At 37.3% G+C, this 18,292-nt stretch overlaps 3 protein-coding genes across 4 annotated transcripts; all 3 read left to right on the top strand.

The window, feature by feature from the left end:
- The first annotated feature begins 957 nt into the window (after nt 1–957).
- On the top strand, nt 958–1,950 carry LOC122077393 (lamin-like protein). Its single transcript, XM_042643336.1, has 2 exons — nt 958–1,208; nt 1,451–1,950. The coding sequence occupies exons 1-2, from the start codon at nt 1,028–1,030 to the stop codon at nt 1,777–1,779; spliced, it is 510 nt and encodes a 169-aa protein (XP_042499270.1). The 5' UTR covers nt 958–1,027; the 3' UTR covers nt 1,780–1,950.
- A 3,342-nt stretch (nt 1,951–5,292) lies between these two features.
- Nucleotides 5,293–8,028, top strand: LOC122075687 (cell division topological specificity factor homolog, chloroplastic). The gene is made up of 2 exons (XM_042640817.1): nt 5,293–5,529; nt 7,149–8,028. Exons 1-2 carry the CDS (start codon nt 5,440–5,442, stop codon nt 7,749–7,751), a joined length of 693 nt encoding a protein of 230 aa, XP_042496751.1. The 5' UTR covers nt 5,293–5,439; the 3' UTR covers nt 7,752–8,028.
- A 1,436-nt stretch (nt 8,029–9,464) lies between these two features.
- On the top strand, nt 9,465–17,032 carry LOC122075401 (mitotic checkpoint protein BUB3.3). 2 transcript variants are annotated; one of them, XM_042640415.1, is made up of 9 exons: nt 9,465–9,956; nt 10,037–10,167; nt 10,685–10,767; nt 11,507–11,758; nt 12,074–12,146; nt 13,711–13,791; nt 13,899–13,980; nt 14,909–15,000; nt 16,669–17,032. In XM_042640415.1, exons 1-9 carry the CDS (start codon nt 9,843–9,845, stop codon nt 16,754–16,756), a joined length of 996 nt encoding a protein of 331 aa, XP_042496349.1. In that variant the 5' UTR covers nt 9,465–9,842; the 3' UTR covers nt 16,757–17,032. The 2 variants fall into 2 exon arrangements, with proteins under 2 accessions (XP_042496349.1, XP_042496348.1); XM_042640414.1 differs by having other exon boundaries at nt 9,480–9,956; nt 14,900–15,000.
- The last annotated feature ends 1,260 nt before the right edge of the window (nt 17,033–18,292 follow it).

Here is an 18,292-nt window from a genome sequence, read left to right as displayed (position 1 = left end):
TCGAATCCTAGAAATATTTCCAACGATTCTGATGTTTTTATTCAGGAATCAGTAGTATCAAATCGTCAGAAATTGGGACTGGTTACCTCCGATTCTTGAAACCCTAGGGAGCATAGAAATCCACCGGTCGTTTTTCTCATAAACCATTGTAAAACCTTGTGAACCATTAAAACCGTTTTCAAAAGTGGATTTAGTATAAAGTAGAAGGGAATGGGCCCCCATGGTCCAGCCCATTTCCACAGTTCTTGCCCTATATACGTTGGTAATGTCCATTCCCACCAAGGATTTAGGGACGGTATCGATATCGGATCTGTGGGTATTAATTGATTTTGCCCCTCCTTTTTCTAAAATGTACTATTTTTTTTCTGTTGTATCTCTATCTGATACAGATAGTATCGATCAATTTGGTTAAGGATCGAGATCGAGGATCAATCTCAGCCGATACCAATCCAATACCACTGATCCCTGACCAATACTTATACCATGATTCCCACGGACCCATTTCTTTGAGGTGGGCAAGAGCCAAGGGGCCAAAGAGACGGAGAGATGCCAACTCATGTGGGACACGGGATATTCGAGGCGTATTCCTTGATTCGCTGCATGGCCACCTGTTCAAGCGAACGAGTGTGGCGCCAGCCTGGCAGTTACTGCTATCATATACCAAAATGCGCACAATACCACCCTCGGTTAGTCGGTTTAGGGTTAACCAAAAATAAGATTTTTCTTTGAAATTACGCTTTACACAGAAGGAAATATTTCTAATTCTTACCCTTTTGATGCTTTGGTATTTATTATTGCTTTAAATGTCCATTTTGCACCCCACCAAAGGCCCAAATTCTAGCTTAGCCTCTTCGATTTTACTAAAACACCCTCCCCTAGTCGCTCTCTCCCCCTTCATGTATAGGTGTCATGTAGTCGTGAGCCCCGACGGTTACATATAAGTGGAGTCTCTCAGTACTATTTCTCGTCCGTTTCGATCTGGGACTCTAAGTGAGAGAGAGAGAGAGAGAGAGAGAGAATTGCAGAAATGGAGGAGTGGAGGAGATCAGGAGTAGTAGCGTTCTGGTGCGTTATCTTCTTGGCCTTGCTCTGCGCTGGTTCGGTTTCTGGGGAAAGAATCATAGTTGGAGGAAAGCAAGCGTGGAATCCGAATGTAAACTACACGGAATGGTCCGCCAAGCAACATTTCTACGTCGGCTACTGGCTCTGTAAGTCTGTAACTCTCTCTCTCTCTCTCTCTCTCTCTCTCTTAATATCTTTTTGTTGATTATGGTCCTTGATTTTCTGAATGTGTACTGAATTGCCATATTTGCAAGCCCATGATAATAAGAATTGAAGTATTCAAAGAAATGGTTCGGGCAGAAGTCGATTCTCCCCTTTCAAGTCAGACATCGAATCTCAACCTGTTTGATCTTTGATATTGATTTCTATTCTTTTTTTTTTGGATCAGACTTTGTATATGATAAGAGGTATTACAGCGTTCTGGAGGTGAACAAGACTGATTGCGAGAGATGCTCAACGGATCACCTAATCGGAAATTATACGGGTGGAGCAGGGAGGGATGTGGTTCAACTTAATGAGTCTCGGCCTTATTATTTCATCAGTGGTGGTGGGCATTGCTGGAGAAATATGAAACTCTCTGTTGTTGTCGAACAAAATCCGCCGGAACCAGCACCTGCTCCGACCAACAATGACTCATCGCCGCCCTCAAGATCGCTGCTCTGGATTCTTGCTACTGTTGTGGCTGTGGTGGCCTTGAGCAGCTCATTCTTCATATAATCATGCATGTGTTATATTTTGATATGGGAATTTAGGATATTGGTGGAGGGTTGAACAAACCATTAACCATGCATGTGGTGTGATGTTTTTGCATCAAATTGGAATCTTATTCTGGAAATTAAATACAGAAAATTAGTCATAATGAGTTCATAATAGCATTGTGATTCTTAATTTTAGAGTGTAATTACTTGTTATGTTTTTTTTTTTTTTTTTTTTTTGGTGTGGGGGGTGGGGGGGGGGGCTAGTGAGAACAGCTCGCCAAAGGAAAAACCCCCACCCACACCTAATCAGTGTATACAATTATTTGTAGAGCAGGTTTCAGGTGGATAAAAATCGTCTGCAATTCTAATCTTGTACAATTCTGTACAATGCCGACTTGAAAGGGTGACACGTGGACAAAGTGGTTTGAACGGTTCAGATTAATCCTATATTGATCCAACTCCCAATCACTGATTGGGAGTTGGATCAATATAGGATTAATCTGAACCGTTCAAATTACTTTATCCATGTGTCACCATCTGAAGGGGGTATTGCATGGTATTGCACAGATAAGGAATTGTAGACGATTTTTATCCGGCTTTAGGTCTGTGGTCTGGTGATCAATTCCAGTCACATGCATTTCTTTTGATCCCCCTCCTCCTCTGGTGTGTGAATAAAGTTCCCTTAGGCAGTTCCCTAGTTGTAAATATAACAAAATATATAAATTTTCTACAGAAATATATATATATATATATATATAGAGAGAGAGAGAGAGAGAGAGAGAGAGAGAGAGAGAGAGAGAGAGTTACTTTTCTACAGATAAATTATCAAAACTATTGGCTTAGGAAAAATGCATAAGATTGAAAGCTTAGGTGGTTTTGCACTTTGTAAAATGAACACTAGTCATCCTTGCTATAAAAGGAACCAAATAAACAGTTGTCGAAAATGTAATCAAATAAACTGAGAATATAAAATTTATCTCAGTTGCTTAACTCTTAAATGAAATGAACATGAACAACTAAGTCGTGCCATCAATTACTCCTTAAAATCATAGATGATCCTATGATGTAAAATTAGAGGTGTTAATTTGGGATTAAAATTGAGAACCGTGCTGCTAAAATCTGGTATAAGACTAATAAATGGGATGGTACTGGTATCTAATTTAGGTATGAATAATAAATTAGACGGAACGGTTCTAGGACAAGACCCCCAATGGTACTAGTACTGAAGTATTGTTTAGTACCAGAAGATTAGTACTGTATCAAATCATATATTTCATGTTCGCTATGGTAAACAACTTGATGTGTTGTGACCCCTTCCATGGGGACCTCCGTTTGGTGGGTCACTTCTTCCACTTCCTTGAATTGGCTAAAGTTGCACCAAGCGTCCTTCATTTGAAAACTAAAGGTGCGAAGCGACAAAAAAAGGCTTTATGTGCTGATGGTTCAAAGGCTAGTCTGCAAGTCCAAAAGGCGAGGAACGGCTAGGGTGAGGTGTTCTTCTGTCTTGTCTTTTGTCAATCATTTATGCTAAGATCTCAAAATTGAAGAACAAGCTCTTCTCTAATGGCCCTATCTCTAAAGGGGCTTATGCATTGAACTCGCTAGGGGATGGGATTCATTCACTTGCATTCTTGCTAGCACTACAAAAAGTTTTGATCTTAACACTCTTACTACTGCTGTGCAGCCTTTCCTCAGGTTCGTAGAGTTGGGTTTCCCGTTTACCCACAACAAAGGAGGCGCCCCCACTAGGTAGGCAGCCACGGGTCATAATGCACTCTTCACACAACAAATCCACTTTTGAAGTTGACTTATTCACTCGGCCAATCGTCAGAATGTGTACAAGATACAATAGGGGCCCAATATCTCAATAGCGCTAGTACCATTTCAAAGCATATATTTCATGTTCTCATGTTCAAGTTTTATAGCTATATTTTGATGTATTTGAGTGGTGTTCTCTTGTGGAGGTTTTAGTTGAATTATACTAGTTTGGTTATAGCACAACAATTATATCATGGCTTGTTTATTTAGTTACTTGATATTTTTAAAGCTTACATGTGATTTTAGAGAATTTGAACAAGTAAAACCATGAAATTCATGTTGGTTTTGTATTTTAATTTGCTTTCAAAAGTAAGAGAAACCTTGGATCTCATGATAATAAAAAAAATTCACAAAAATAATAATTAAACGATCTTGTTAGGAACCCTTGAAGTTCTTCACCCTTTTCTACCATGCTTAGAACTGTTTAAAAACTGATACCATCCCGTCCAGACGACTGGGATCTAAATTTGTTCCACTAAATGGGACGGTACTAACTTGTCACCATAATAGTGAAGTGAGAAGTTCTAAAGCCTTCTTTTGCTCTAAACGTGACAAATCCATGTCAATTGTGATTATGGACAAAACGATAATTCAGTTTTTGATGCTTTATAAATGATGCAAGGATTACATTTTGGTGTAAGGTTTTTGCCTTGGAAACTTGGTTACATGACCTAAGTTTTCATAAAAACAATTGAAATGTAATCGTTAAAATCGATCAAAACCTCATTCTCGATTAATGTCGACTTTTACGATCTATTTTGAAATGGAACGTAAATGGTTTTTGATATATATTTTTTAGATTTCCTGTTATTTCTATTAGTCAGCAAAATAGTATCATTTTTTTTTTAAAGAAAATAACATTAAAAAAAGAGAATAAATTTTCCTTTAAGCCACCATGAAATGGAATCTCTTGACCGCAAGATTTTAAAATCCCGTGAAAGATAGATGGAAAATCATCTATAGTCGTTGCTCCAGTGCAGTGAACATTAGGTAGCTGAGAGCCTCTTGGGGTACATGTCCAAGTGCTCTCAGTCGTCTCATATTCACCGCATCTCACCGCTCGCTGTAGTTAACGTGGACTTGCATAAGCATCTTGCAGGGCAGCATGTTCATTCCTCACCACCGTGTCTAGGCATGGTATGATGAGTATTCCTAGTAGTAAGGCTGCGTTTGGTAGTCATTTAGAAAAACGTTTTTGACTTTTTCCGTTCTATGGGAATAAAAAAACAAAATAAAGTGTTTGGTGTCAACTTGATGTTTTTCAATTTATTTTAGAAGGAAAATGAAAAAAAAATGTTAGAAACTCAAAATGATGAAACAACGAAATCTTATTCTATCATTTCAATTTCGTTTTAAATACAAAAAAAGTCAATAACTAGGATAATCGTTCTTAAAACAGGTTCACTAAACACCATCTTTCTGTTTTAAAACATTATTTTGATACAAAAACTAAAAATTATGTTTTGATACGAAACATCATTTTTGAAACTGAATGACTACCAAACACAGCTTAAGAAACCCCAAACTCTGATCTGCAGGGGTAGTACGCGACGCATGAGTTTGCCTTTAGAACTTTCCATTTTGTTCTACACTCTTTAACAATTTATGTTGTGGAAATTTTGCTCTTTTGGTAGGGTTTTATGTAAAAGAGTCCAATTGACTAATATCGCCCCCTCTTCAGTGTTAAATTTCTGCTCTACCCTTCACCCCTAAATGTAGTAATGTTCTCGCTTTGTTTTCCCTTGTAAGTTCTACTGCACTGAGAAGCGAGAAAAAAGTCTGCGTCTCTTGACTGAGGAACGAACACATTAAATTCAATCGAGAGTAACCGAAATAGGGGCTCTAGTAGAAGAAGAAGAAGATGATGGCGATTTCTGGAGATTTAAGAGTCAACATGACTTTAGCTTCTTGCCCTGCAAACCCACTTCGACGCTCCTTCACCCCTTCGAAGGTTAGTTTTTGATTCCAAACCCATAATTGAAATGCATTTCACATTATTCTCCACCAATGACTCGGTTGTTCAAGAAAGGAAAGCGTATTCATGGTCTGAGAAAGAGAAATTACCAATATCTTTCTGGATTTTGTTGGAACTGATCTATGGTTTGCGCATTTTTAGTTGTTTTACTTGTTGGGTAGTTCTTTAATTCGGTGCGAAACCTGCTCTTAACGAGCGCCTACTCCGGGAAGGGAAGAATGAATTTCACAGGATTCGGTCAGAACTCCAGAACTCCTTGACCAGATCAAGTGCTTCCCAAAATTTTCTTCTTGAGATTATACTTATGAAGGGAAGCTGACCTGTTGAATGTTTGTGGAATTAGTCTTATGATTTGGTCAGCCTTATTTTTCGTTGTAATGGTAGCTTGTCTTGGATCTTTATTCCTTGGTGAATTTTTGAATTTTGATATCGGGGTTTCCTGCTTGAACACCTATAGTTCTGGATAAATGTTCATCACAATTTGATAAGCTTACTTTTTTTTTTACTTTTTTTTTCCTTTTAAATGTTGACTTATGAATGCTGGAACTTTTGATGTTCTCGTCGTTTGTTTATCCATATCTCAGACATGGTGAAACCATCAGACCATCAGTTCCATCTCAAAAATGGGAAAATAAAAAGGCCATCATACCTTTGGTATGGAAATCACAAAGCATCTTACCCTGGGAAGAATTCATTTAGAACTCAGGGAAGGAAAACATCTGAGGCCCCATGAGGGTTCGTTTGGTACTATTTTGAATTTGTCCATGATCCTTCTTAATAGCAAAATGGTATTGATACTAGATGTTGCCAGAAATTTTATTTGCTTTATGGTAGCATATCCTATGTACGTTGGAGTAATCAATCATCTACTTCAGATATCATGATTTAGAATCCTTAACTAAATATGACTTCTTAACCTTATTCTTTGTCACTTCTGTCCTTTTAGAGAGTCAGTTGTGTTTCTTTGATACGGCAACACAAAGGGTACTTGGCCATGAAAATATTGTTGTCTCTGTGTTTCCATCTTACAGTTTAATTTTTGAGAACTACACATGCCATGTATCATTCAATGTCATCAGTCGTTAGTCATAATAGATATGGTGAAAGAAGTGAAGTCTGGATTCTTCAAGCCTGCAAATTTGGTACTTACTCTCAACTGTCTGGTTCCCTAACCTTAGTGGTGGTCAGAGGCTTACTTGGTAGTAGTCGGGATCTGTAGGTCATAAGGGTTGAGAGTTAGATGATCCTTTAATCACAAGTGTTCAGTTTTGTTGAAGAATAAAGGAAGGGGAGAGGTGGGAATGACTCCTTGGTTCCCTTCCCCCCCTTTTTTTTCTCTCTCTCTTGTGATAAGTATATTATTTTTCTTTGATAACCTTTTCCTTCCTCTTCTGTGAGTGGGTGTGTGTGTATGTGTATGTCCTTTCCTTGCAACTTAGGAAGTTAGGAGGCTAAAATTTGAAACCTCTTGGAATAATGAAGGTTTTTAAATCATGAAGTAACACTATGGTGTCTTTCTTCTTTTTCTCTTCTGTGTTTTGTTGACTCCAATATGGCTCATCATATGTATGTTTATTTTTTATGTCATCTTGCAGGTAGGGTTTAGTAGTTTCCTCACTGGAGGATCTGGTATTTCTGAAGTTACTCCTAAGTGGCCACACATTGAACTTGATGGACGTAATGTCCGGTGCCACAGTAACCGGTCTTTTGGGATTGGAGGAGAAACTAAGATCCCATCCAAAACGCTAAACCAAGAAGCTGAGGGCTTCCTCCTGAATGCCATTCACATGAGCTTCTTTGAGCGTTTAAACTTGGCCTGGAAGATACTCTTTCCATCACCAGTAGCGAAAAGGAACTCTAATGCAAAGATTGCCAAACAGCGGTTAAAGATGATCCTCTTCTCTGATAGATGTGCAGTTAGCGATGAAGCAAAGCGCAAGATTGTGAAGAACATCGTGAGTGCCTTATCTGATTTTGTTGAGATAGATTCACAGGATAAAGTCCAGCTTAGTGTCTCAACTGATACTGATCTTGGGACTGTCTACTCTGTCACGGTGCCTGTCCGCCGAGTTAAACCTGAATATCAAGAGGAGGATGAATATGGGACAATAACAAATGTTGAGTACAAAGATACAGGGGAAAGTTCTGGCTCTGTTGATGTCAAGTTTGATTTTTTCCTTCCAGATGAGAAATTTTAGTAGAGTTATGCCTTCTGATTTTTCACCATTGATGGGGTATGGAAGATTGTAATCTCAGCTGTGATATATTCTCTTTTTAGCAGAAGTTCCCACTGCAGCTGTTTTGGTTTTTGGATTTTGAAACCTTAGAAAACCCTTGAGGTCCTGTATATATTGGAAGTTTTCTAAAGTTGGAGATACTTTAGTTGTACTTTGGTGGGTTTTGGGATTGGTTGACAAATGTTGTGCACCCAATATCTACCATAAATTATTGCATGTAGTGAATCACTTTGTTCCACTTACTGCAGTGCAGTCAACCATGTTATTTGCCTGTTCTAAACCATATCACAGGGTTTCATTTGACACTGTATTTGGCCAAACTAGCGAAAACTTGTGCAATGCATGAGGCTTACTGTAAGGTATGTGGGAAAGTGAGTGATGCTAGAGATGGATCAAGAAACTTATTACAAAATGAGCTCAATTATGGAACATGAGGTTTATGTGAATGACCATAGCTAAAAAAAGACAATTTTTGGCACTATATCTGCATCAATATAATTTGTGAATAATTATTATTTATATAACCTGTAAAGAATTTAAAAATCATCTTGGTGGTAGAACTTATTATTATTATTATTATTATTATTTTGTGTTTTCCTTTCCATAATAATAGTAAATTATCTTTCATTTCTTTATAGTTTTTTCATTGACTAATATTTTTCTTCATTTTGAATGAGTGATATGAAGAGTGCTCTGGTAGTTTTGACAGTTATTGCCTCACTGAAAAAAAAAAGGCCTGATAGCTATCTCTCACGGTGGCAAAACCTGAAGCTGTAATTTTGTTTTTGTCAGTTAGGTGGTATTGCACTCGCACATTTGTCTGCTTCTAACAGCTAGGGCATCCAAGCTAATGAGCTGCTCTGTTTCCCCTTTGATTGTACTGTCCATGGTTTTTGCAAGTATGAGCTGTAAGTAGTAGGAAGATGTCATATTGTCACATGTTATCATTGGAAGAAAAAGACCCTTTCCGTACCATCCACCAGGTTAGATTAGGCAGGAGATTCGTTTTTCAGTTCAAAGAGTTCTTCAAAGTTTTAAACATGACACTTGTTCAAGGTTTTGATGAAGACATGTTTAAACACTATTGCTTGGGCTAATGGGAGGATACATGGGAGCATTTTCAGCATAGGGTGGGGTGAGCACGGTCTTTTCACAGCCACAGTAGGGAAACGCTAAACTGGTAAAATTAATTTTCCCATCTTTTCAATAGGTAAAAAATTGATGCTTTTTTCACATGACCACTACACCGACTTAGGGGCCAATGAGAACATACACAATAGTATCAAGTTACTTGAGATTTTTTATTTCACAAGCGGGTGAAGTAGTAACTTTTTACGCCCTTGTCTTTTGCTCAGTCGCCCAGGGGGCCTGTGACTAGGTAGCAAAGAAGGCAGAAAGGCAATGTCACTTACACCCCCAAACACAATGACCTGCACATGCTAATACTTCCACAACCCATTAGCTTCGTGTTGGCGAATGAGCCATGCTACCTTTCAGAGAACTCTCTCCCAGGGTTCTAAGTATTGACATTGGATCGGCTGGATCGTATCAGTATCTGCTGATATTGACACCTAGCTGATCGTTGAATTGTATCGGATCAATGGTAAAATCGTTCAGAAAATTCTCTTTTTTTCAACGAAAAATAGGGTAAAACCGATTCATCAGGATCGGTTCGATTGAGACCGGTACCTATATCCGATTCCCGAGATTTGAAACCCTGCACTTTGCCCTTTTAAATTTACATTTTATTCAAATTAAAAGATCCAAGTTTTGAGCGGGAATTTTCACGGAGTAGAACAATCAAGGATCCTCTACTCCTCGGCTCTCGCTTTTGGATCTGCAGTCGTGCAAGTCGATAGAAATTGTTCGCACTCGGAAGCTGACCTCTGTGCTGGGAAAGAAGGGAAAACTAGGGTTCCTCTTCAGAGTAAGATCAATTAACAAGCTTACTCGTCAGCCCTCTCCTCTCTCGGATTCCAGCTACAATTCGAAGAGAACACGAGGGAATTTGTTCTAATATTGCTGCTGTTTATCAATGCCATGTATCATTGAATGCGGGAAATGAGAGGTACTTGTTTGAAGATCGAAAACCCCATTCAAGACGCTATCTCCACAATCAGATTCGCTCCTCGTTCCAATAATCTCCTCATCTCGTCATGGGACTCTGTGAGTAGTTGATCTCATAATTCCTCCTTCAGTTGTTGTTTGTTTGAGATTCCTAATCATTTGCCGTATTTCATCTGCAGGTTCTCCGATTATACGACGTAGATAATTCTGTATTGAGGTTCGAAGCTTCCACCGAAGCCGCACTTCTTGATTGTTGCTTCCAGAATGAATCTGTAGCCTTCAGCGCGGGTACTGATGGTTGCATTAGGAGGTATGTTATTGATTGACCATGCAAGCAGTTCTTTTCTTCAGTTGTATTCATGTTCTTCTTGCTCAAATTAGTCTTATACTCAGCCTCCAAATTTATGTACTAGATGTTCATCCGGTATTCTGGAAATTTTAGAATTGCAAACAGATTTAAGTCGCCACCCTTCCTCTCTGATGAATTTGTGACTGTTTCATGTCATTTTTCCTATGATTTCGGTGTCAGACATGCATTCAGGAACATCCAGGGAGCTAAACTAATTGGAATGGCATGATGCAATTTTTTTTTTCTTTCAAAAAAGATATTCATATGCTAATTAGATTTATCTCAGAGAAGGAAACTAACTTGTTCAGGGTGAACAGAGATCACAAGCTAAATCTCAATCATCAAGCTTCGTGTGTCTACATGACTAAATCTCAATGTCTAGCTTGTTTATTGATTATATTTATTTGAATTTATTGATGATGTTGTGAATTCATGGTGGTGATACTTTTTCACTTATTGTGGTGCAAAATGTTCTTAGGTATGAATTTGATTCTGGAGTCACTGAAATAATCGGGAATCACGATGATTTATCAACATGTATTGAATTTTCTGAGGCAACTTGTAAGTTAACCTAATCACCACCTTTCTCTGGTTAGCGACATTCTGGACTTATTTGCATGCAATAAATTTTATTCCATATAAACTTATTTTCCCATTTCCATGACCAGGAGAATGCTATATTTTTGGAGCACTTCCTGTTAAAATTTTGATGTTCTGTATGAACCACATAATTCTTCATGTGGCAGTGGATAAATACCATTTGATGGTTTCGAAGTAAATGTATATATGTTCAGATACAGTAGTAATCATGATCAAAGAATCCTATTCGAACTGAAATTAGAGCCATCGAACTGCTGGCATTCGTTTAGCATTGTCGACATAAAACCTAGGAAGCAACCCGTTTGTCCAAACCCCTGGGTCAATGGGGCAGCAATTCTTATTTATCAAAATAAAGACAATAAATGAATGGAATGATGAAATTGGATAATTTTTTTTGCATTCAACATTGAGCAGTAGGTCAGTCATATATAGGGCTACCATACCTTCTTTACTTCAATATTCTGTAACTTACACTAAAAAAAAAAGATGTATACTTTTGCAGCTAGAAATGCTAGTTGACTCCCTGATTATAAAGCAAATAGAACCACTTGTAAGAGTTAATAAATATAAACAGTACATTGTCCAACAATACCCATGCAAAATCTGGTACTTCGTATCGCTGCTGGATATAAAGTAAACATTCTTTTATTTATTTCCGTTCCTGCAAAAGTGTCTACTCATACCTTTGTTTTTTTTACAGGCCAAGTAATCACTGCAGGTCTTGACAAGAAAATTATGTCCTGGGATTTGCGCATAAAAAATGGTGGTGGACACTCAATATTTGTGAGTTCAGAGGTGGACACGATGTCTCTCTGTGGGATTTATATGTTAGTAGCCATTGGAAGATCAATTAATGTGTATGACTTACGTAGTCTAGAAGTACCTGTTAAAGAAAATGACTCAAATATGGACTATCAAATACGATGTGTTAGCTCATTTGCTAATGGCGAAGGTATTATTAAGTAATGTTTTTTCACATCATTGTTATTTATTTGGTTGTTTCTTCCTTGAGGACTTCACATTGGTTTTCCTTTGAGCTTTCTGCTCCTTCATTTACTGTGCCACTGGCCACTTATGAGTAGCTTGCATCAATTTAGCACAGTGGCATATTAGGGCTTCATCATAATCACAATGGCATCTTTTTTTATGTCAAGTGTCTACTCCGTTTTCTAATTATTCTTACAAGAATACTGTTCTTTTATTTCTTGAAAATGGTGTCTGGAATTCTGTTTAAATAGATTCATCATCTATTTTTGTGTTAGTGCAGGATATGCAGTTGGATCAATTGATGGACGTGCAGCACTAAGGTCACTCAGTCCATCCAAGGCAAATGAAATGGGGTTAGTTTTGATTTTATCTCCGTGTCATAATTATATCCAGTTTGGTTTGTCTGTTTCTAGGTGTATATTTGGTACTCCTTGCCCTCTTATACCGTTTCATTAGGCTAATTATCTAAGCATGGAGATAGACCTGTAGACTGGTTGTCTAAAAATTATCCATGGAGCAAGGTCTAAATGTTTCCTACAGCATCATAAATATATGTTTAAAATATTTTAGCATGCAATGCAATCTTGAGAAAGAATCCAGAAGTTCAATAATATTGATTTTTTATTTTTTTTTGGGTGTAAACTCCTTTTTTCATTTCTGTAATTTTATTTTATGTTCTATAAAAAATATGTGAACAAAGAATCAGTGATCATAAAAAAGGCATTGTTTTGTTAAATCAAATATTTTGTTTTCCATCGTTGAAAAGGATAAAAAGGATCAGAATGCAAAGGGTCTCTTATTGATAGTAGCTCTGTATTCGATAAACAAAATTTTCGAATTTGGGAAAATAAAATTTTATATTTGGGCTTTTTTTCCAATCCACTTGTGTATTTCTTAACATATATGGCTAAAGCATCTGTATACAGATTTATAAAATACTATTTGTTTAAACATTATATCAAGTATATGCATTTGTGACCTTATTTTCAGGCACATCCATTGCTATGCATGATATGTGTCTTAAAAATAATTATCCAAGCTCTTGCTTGTGCGAATATATTAATTCTTGTGTTGTAGTTGGGGCAGTTTTGAAGGACACTTGTATACAGTGTCTACATATGAGGAGTCGGGCCACCAACTTCTGCATCTCTTATGCTGAAATTCATCCAATTGGATAACCTTATTCATCGCATCATACTTTTATGAGTAGTTATAAAAGCATGATTAACTATTAAAAAATCTACAAAATACGAATAGAAGTTTGGTGTTGTTATCAATTTGTTGTTATGCTTTAGCCTGCAAGATTTCAGTTAGTCCATACTGCTGCAATTCTACAGCTTGTGAAAGTCTAATATGCTATGATGTTAAGATTTACATGTTAGGTATTGGTGACATTAGTTTCTTAAATTTTGGGTTTATATGTAAATATCATAATATATAGATGGAGGGCTGTCTTTGTACAACAACAGCACCTCAGCCTTATCCCAACTAAATGGGCTCGGCTACATGGGTCATAATTTGTTATAAATAAAGTCATAGGCCACTGTTAGAGATCTAATCACTCTTAACTGTGAGCCCTCTCTTCTTTTTCTTCTTCTTCTTCTTCTTCTCTCTCTCTCTCTCTCTCTCTCTCTCTCTCTTCTTGCTTTTCTTCTTTTCTTTTCTGTGCGGTTGTCTGTTCTATGGTTTTGATATTGTAGCAGATGACATCCTTACGATCCTTCTGAACTCTGAATGGTACCCTTTAGTTTTTATTTGGCAATATGTGTAGTCACATAAACTATATTGAAATTTGCACATCAAGAATGGCCATGATGAGCTCTCAAGATGTAGGGTTTGAAGACTTGCTGTTCCAACATGCTTTATGCCATTGTCACCATATCTCATATGTGAATAACCAAGTATTGTTCAATACAGATGTGTTTTCCGGTGTCACCCAAAGTCAAGGGATGGAAGACATCATCTTGTCACGGTGAATGACATTGCATTTCATCCAAAGTAGGGTGTTTTTTTTTTCTTCTTTTTTTACCCATGTACTTTTACTTTTAGCATATTATAATAGACTGATTGGCTAAACTTACATTGATATTGGATCCCTGATTCAGCTGCTATGGTGCCTTTGTTACTGGTGATAATGATGGCTATGCTATCATGTGGGATGGTAAAAGTAGGAAGAGACTATTTGAGGTATTTCCTTCTCCTGTCTTTGTAATCTCATAAATCACTTTATGTTCTAGGACTATTAGCAGCTAGCAATGGCAGAGGCTACAGTAAGTTATGGTTTCCCTCGTACTAAACTAATCAATGGTAAGTAACCAATGATATATACTTAAAGCAAGTGCTTCACTCACGAGCAGCAGATCTTTATTCCTTAAGGGCTGTATTGGACTGGATCAGAATTTCATATACCCAAGTTTGATCTAGATAAAACAAATCAAAATTATTAGATCCAGACAAACTTCCATCAGATGAAAATCAAACTGAGTCATGCTTGTATATGCCTCTGCATGAAGAAAATGTTGTGCTTTTCCCAAATTTCTAGTTAAAAACTTAAGTCTTCAGCCAACTAGTAGTGATGATTGCTTTCTTTGCGTTTCATCGTGCATCTCACTATCACAAGGAATGGTCAGATACAGAGTATGGTAAGAAATTTCATCCCTCATAAACCCATTGATTAAGGGGACTTACTAAGAATATCAATACTGTTACTATTTAGAGCAGCCAATCTGCTAACTTCTTTTTCCTGAGCTGCTGTTGTCTTAATATAATTGGCTGATGAAGATCACTCTTACCTAATTAGACGTTTGGTTCATAAATGTAGTTTAAATTTGTCGACTTGTCTAATAGGCATTACATATGTAAAGAAATACCCTAATCTAGCAACTTTTAAGTACATTCATTTTCTAATTAGTAATGCTTCATGGCATTTCATAACAAAGCCCTAAACCATCCAATCGGTTGGATTTTGTTCTTTAATAACCCCTAAATTTCATTCATCCTTATGTTAGTTATAACAGGTCCACAAGATGCACCAGCTACTTGCCAATATTTTTTTACTTAAAGATTGTCATATTTCAACAAGCATTCTAACACTTCTTTTATCTAGTTGCCAAAGTACTCCAGCAGTGTGGCATCCTTATCATATAATTGTGAGGGACAAATTCTGGCTGTTGCTTCGAGCTATACATATCAGGAGGCGAATGAAATGTTAGTTATTTCTTTCATTTTTCCTATTTCCTTTTAAGTTTTAAACTAATTTGGTGGGTGATTGTTATCAAGATATAAATTTCTATATTTCTAGTTGGGATTATCATGGTGTTTATAAAGTGGTCATGCTAGAGACATAAACAGTTATGGATAATTATGAGCTGAGATCCTTCCCAATGAGGAAATAGAATTATCTCTTTATTTTATTAATTGAAGAAACAATTGGAAAATTAAACAGCAATTACAAAATGAGTAATAACCCCAGTAGAGACTGGTACAATTTAATTCAACATTTACTATTGTGCTCACTTAGAGCATTGCATTGTTTCCTCGCATCCTTTCTGAACTGTGTAAGGGTGAGGACTATTAGAAAATCACTCTTGTGAGAATTCAATATAAATGAAGATCAGAGATCGTGATGGAAGGAAAAAAAAATAGGAGAATTCAAGAATATCTGTTGTTGTAGATTCAATTTAAGCCTTATGAAATAGGACTTGATACTGTAGTGATTTTCTTTGTTCTTCCTTTTTCTGTTCTTCCCTTCCCAAGAGGAAAATGGAGTTTTCTTTAAGTGGGGACAGAATTTGAACACTTGACCTCAAGATTATGAATGAGCCTTGCAATCTGCCAAGCCATTCTACCCCGCTTTGAAGATTGGCTAGTGATTGTGAGGCCCCAATTCTTGACTGGAGGGAACTCCAAAGGCCTCTGCGCTTCCATCCCTTGTATAGATGAAAAGGGAGGGTATAGTTTTTGGTTTTTTCATGTTATGTTGCCAAAGAGTTGAAAATTTTTTTTGCCATGTTGTCAAGGAGTTGAACAATGAAAATACATGGCAGGTGCTTGGTTGAGGCATAGCTTATAGCTATTCTCAATTAAACGTCGATGTATATTTAATTAATTTCTATTTACCATGTCATATTGTAGTCATTACACATAAATTTGGAAGCCTGTATTGACCTGTCATTGCTTGATTCACTGGAACATCAAATTTAAACAGGAAGAATCCAGACCTGATCTATATATCATATTCATTTAGTCATGGTATGGACATCTCTATATTAAATCAAATTAATATCCAACCCAATTGTTATGACGTGAAAACCATTTTATAATCTGTAATATAAAACTATAATTAGGCCTTGAAGGGCATTCAAAATGTTTAATTATGTAATATGCCAATCTATTTGTTTATTCGAAGAAGTTATAAAATTCTACGTTTGGAAATTATATTTATTGCATGTTTATTATAGGTATAAAATGGTACAAAAAGTTGAGCTTCAGCCAATAAACACATAAAATGAGCAGAAATGTGTATTTTTCACTCACTCTCTTTTTATAGTTTTCTAGATATAGACAACCTTATCCCCTCTATGCTTCCTGCTTTTAGTCATATTAGCACATAAGAAAGTGAGGTTTATGACTGATTACATCTTACTACTATACTCTTCTCATTTTCATGAGTACTCAACAGTGATATGTTTGTTTTTCTTTTGTTTATTTCTGACCTTTTGGGCTAAAGATAATCTCCGCAATCATCTGTTACTTTCTATTTTATGTGGACCTTCACTCACACCCCCCAACAAAAATAAAATTAAGGAAAAGGAGATAAAAGCTAGCATGGACCTTCTGTGCTTTTATTCTTACATATACGTCTTCCCGTGGCAGAGAAACGCCTCCTCAAATTTTCATAAAAAGAATGGATGAAAATGATATGGCATCAGTTTCTGCTGAAAGTTCAAGTTCTAGACAGTGAATTGCTTCACCATGATAAAGTTGTTGATGAAAGGGTGCTGCATTCATTCGTTCATTGCTTGCATCTACCTTCGGTTGGACGTCAATTTTGAAGACCCTTAAAGGTTACAGTATTGTATCCCAATGGTACCGAGTTGTTGAACCAACCAACCTGATATGTGCGATACATTATTTCATCGCAAAGAAAAGGGTGACTCGAACACAAATGATTGTAAGAACTCATGGTGTTCAATACAACAGAACCACTCAATAAAGTGCCTAGCCATGTTTATGTTTCCTTTTGACTTGTCAATTTTTCAGACATGAGCTACCAAAGAGCAACCTAGTGCACAAGGCTCTAGCTACTGTGGGGTCTGGGAGTGGCTAATGTATGCAGGTGATTCAAAATCATATATGTTGTAGACCATCAGATCAGAAGGTTTGTAGTGGTGAAATGGGGTAACTTGCTAAGCAAACAAGTCCAAGTCCAAGTCCAAGTCAAGGACCAAGGTGGAAGAAACAATGTAATGGGCTTGCTACATTGCCATGTCATCTACAGAAAGAGCGAATCATCAGATTATGGGAGAATACTTGAAATGAGCCTGGGAGGGTTGTGGCCGCTGATTGTTGTACCCTTGTATGGATACAGAGCCCACAGCAACTGTCCCATCACTCGCTAGCTTCCTCTGGGGAAAAGGCTGATCACACCACTTGCCGCAAGCTCCCATCTGCTGTGCCTTTCTCTTATCTCCTTTGAAATGAACCCTTGCCGTTCTGTATGAAGCCCAGTGCTGCCCCTAGCTTGTCGCATGTGGGTGATTGCCTTGTTACTATACACCGATTACTTCCTCCACACATACAGACAGATATCGTGGTCTTTCACTCTTTCACAGGCTAAAGTTTCAAAGCTTTTAAAAGGTCAGTTCCCAGCATTGTTATAGTAACAGTCCTTTAGTGCAACGTTGGTCGACTACTACTGCAGAGTTACCCATAAAATTCTCTACGGGGAGAATCAACAGTTGAGATCTTTCATCCCAGTCCCCTGTTCGAGTCGTGGTTTAAGGGAATGAAATTGGTGATTTTGATCTAATTTATGATTTTCATCCCCTACGCTTAACTTAGGAATTGGACGCTACTTGAGTGTATCTGTGATTAGATATGGTGGTTATAAAAAGATCATGCTGCCATGCACTAACGATGCTCATACATCCATCCCATTGGTCATGCCTGCTGACATGTACCTGCACTGTTGGGTATTGTTCTACTATCCAAAATCTCTCTCTCTCTCTCTCTCTCTCCTACTCACCTCCTCCATTCTCCTGCTATGCGCAAAGGAGCTTATTGTGCCAGCTACTTTTGCCTCTAGACAAGATAATTGAACAAAACCACATTATTTACATACCTTGTTAACACGGCGCCCTCAGACGTTCCAATTTGAATCTATCAATAATTCTTGCTCGAACCATGGTTAGGGCTTTTGTTCAAGTACGTACAGAACAATAATCCGATACCCAAAAAACAAAGTCAATTCTTTTTTTTTTTCTTTGGTTGGAATTAA

The sequence above is a fragment of the Macadamia integrifolia genome, chromosome 4 (assembly GCF_013358625.1).
Source record: "Macadamia integrifolia cultivar HAES 741 chromosome 4, SCU_Mint_v3, whole genome shotgun sequence".
In the NCBI taxonomy this organism is placed as follows: Eukaryota; Viridiplantae; Streptophyta; class Magnoliopsida; order Proteales; family Proteaceae; genus Macadamia; species Macadamia integrifolia.
The sequence above is the reverse complement of the archived record's forward strand: the minus strand, read 5'-3'. Positions and strand labels throughout refer to the sequence as shown.